The 1,444-nt window shown below is 55.3% G+C and overlaps 1 protein-coding gene across 1 annotated transcript in view; it reads left to right on the forward strand.

Annotated features, from left to right (window-relative positions):
* ATP5MG (ATP synthase membrane subunit g) overlaps window positions 1-997 on the forward strand; it is a 1,711-nt gene extending 714 nt beyond the window's left edge. The window contains exons 3-4 of the mRNA XM_031062396.1: window positions 31-267; window positions 825-997. Coding sequence (XP_030918256.1) covers window positions 31-267; window positions 825-923 — 336 coding nt within the window. The 3' untranslated portion in view covers window positions 924-997. The remainder of the gene's footprint in view (window positions 1-30; window positions 268-824) is intronic.
* The last annotated feature ends 447 nt before the right edge of the window (window positions 998-1,444 follow it).

Raw genomic sequence — 1,444 nt, forward strand, 5'->3', positions numbered from 1 at the left:
AGGGGATGGGGCGCGCGGGGCTGAGGGCAGCGGGACCGGGCCCGGGCAGGCCTCGCGGGCTCCCGCCGCTGGGAAAACACCGTCCGCTCCGCTCCCCTTCCTGCAGCCGCCGTCACGTACTCGAAGCCGCGCTTGGCCACGTTCTGGTACTACGCCAAGGTGGAGCTGGCCCCGCCGACCCCCGCCGAGATTCCGCGGGCCATCGACAGCATGAAGGGCCTGGTCAGGGCCTTCCAGAGCGGCCGCCTGGCGCAGCTCACTGTCAAGGTACCGGCGGGGCGGGATGCGACAGTGCCGGGGCGCAGCTCCAGCGGGAGCCTCCTACCCACCCAGGACATGCTCTGCTCCTGCCTTGGGAAGCAGTGGGAATTGTTCTCAACGACATATGAAGCTCATGGAATTCAGGAGACCAGAATTTAAAGTGTTTTATTTTATTTGCTTTAATTCTTCCCTGCTTGGACCAGGCTGTGATTGTTCCCCTCTGCTCCTAGAGAAGGGAGCATCCATAGGTGGCTGAATGATCCCAGCCTTCTGGATCAGCTGTGTCATCGGTTGGCCTTGAAATTAGTGTGTTTGCGGTGTGTGGGCTAAGAAATGATCCTTGAAAGGGCTGTAAAAAGCCAAAATCAATAGCTGACAGTGTGCTTAATGCTGTAGAACATTTATGTGATGGGACACGTTGAGGGGTGGTCGAACACAGCAAACACTGCTGCACTTCTGGGTTTTCACCTTGAGAACTGCTGGAGGACATGGATGTGGCAGTGGGAATGAGGGAGGAGCTGTTATGGGAGTGTGGGATCTGAGCAGTGGCTTTTTCCTTTCAGGATGCGCTGAGGAATGGCCTGGTGGCCACGGAGGTGCTGATGTGGTTTTACATCGGGGAGATCATCGGCAAGCGCGGCATCATCGGGTACAACGTGTGAGCACTCACCTCAGCAGTGCCAGCAGTGCTGGGTCTGTAATGGGGGCTGCAACAATAAAACTAGGAGCTGATTGAGCTGTTGTCATCCTTGTCTGGTACTCTGACAGGTGCCAGCCTGTCCTGGGGGCAACACTGGCAGGGATGGCTCCTCAAGAGGGGTCTAAGGGCCAGGCCCAAGGTACCAGAGTGCTTTAGTGACATCACTTTTGGTCAGCAGAACTCTGTTTACTCTGGGACACTCACTGTGTCCCAACTGTGGCTCCAGGGGAGGTCTGAGAGCCCCAAAATCAAACAGAGGCTTCAAAGGGGAAACATTCAATTTGTTCCTGAATGCAGTTCCCATCAGCTAGTGGGACCCAAAATCAAGTTCCAGTACTTTTTACATTATCAAAAGCAACTTCCATGGCTTATTGCATAGGGAACATAGCTCTTCTGGGTTGGTGTCTGACTGGTGCAGTGGAAGCCTGTGTAAGTAAGCAGAGCTTTGCTGCATGTGTCACCTGAGCTCCCACTGGCCAAAAG

Source organism: Geospiza fortis, unplaced genomic scaffold (genome assembly GCF_000277835.1).
Source record: "Geospiza fortis unplaced genomic scaffold, GeoFor_1.0 scaffold183, whole genome shotgun sequence".
NCBI classification, from domain to species: domain Eukaryota; kingdom Metazoa; phylum Chordata; class Aves; order Passeriformes; family Thraupidae; genus Geospiza; species Geospiza fortis.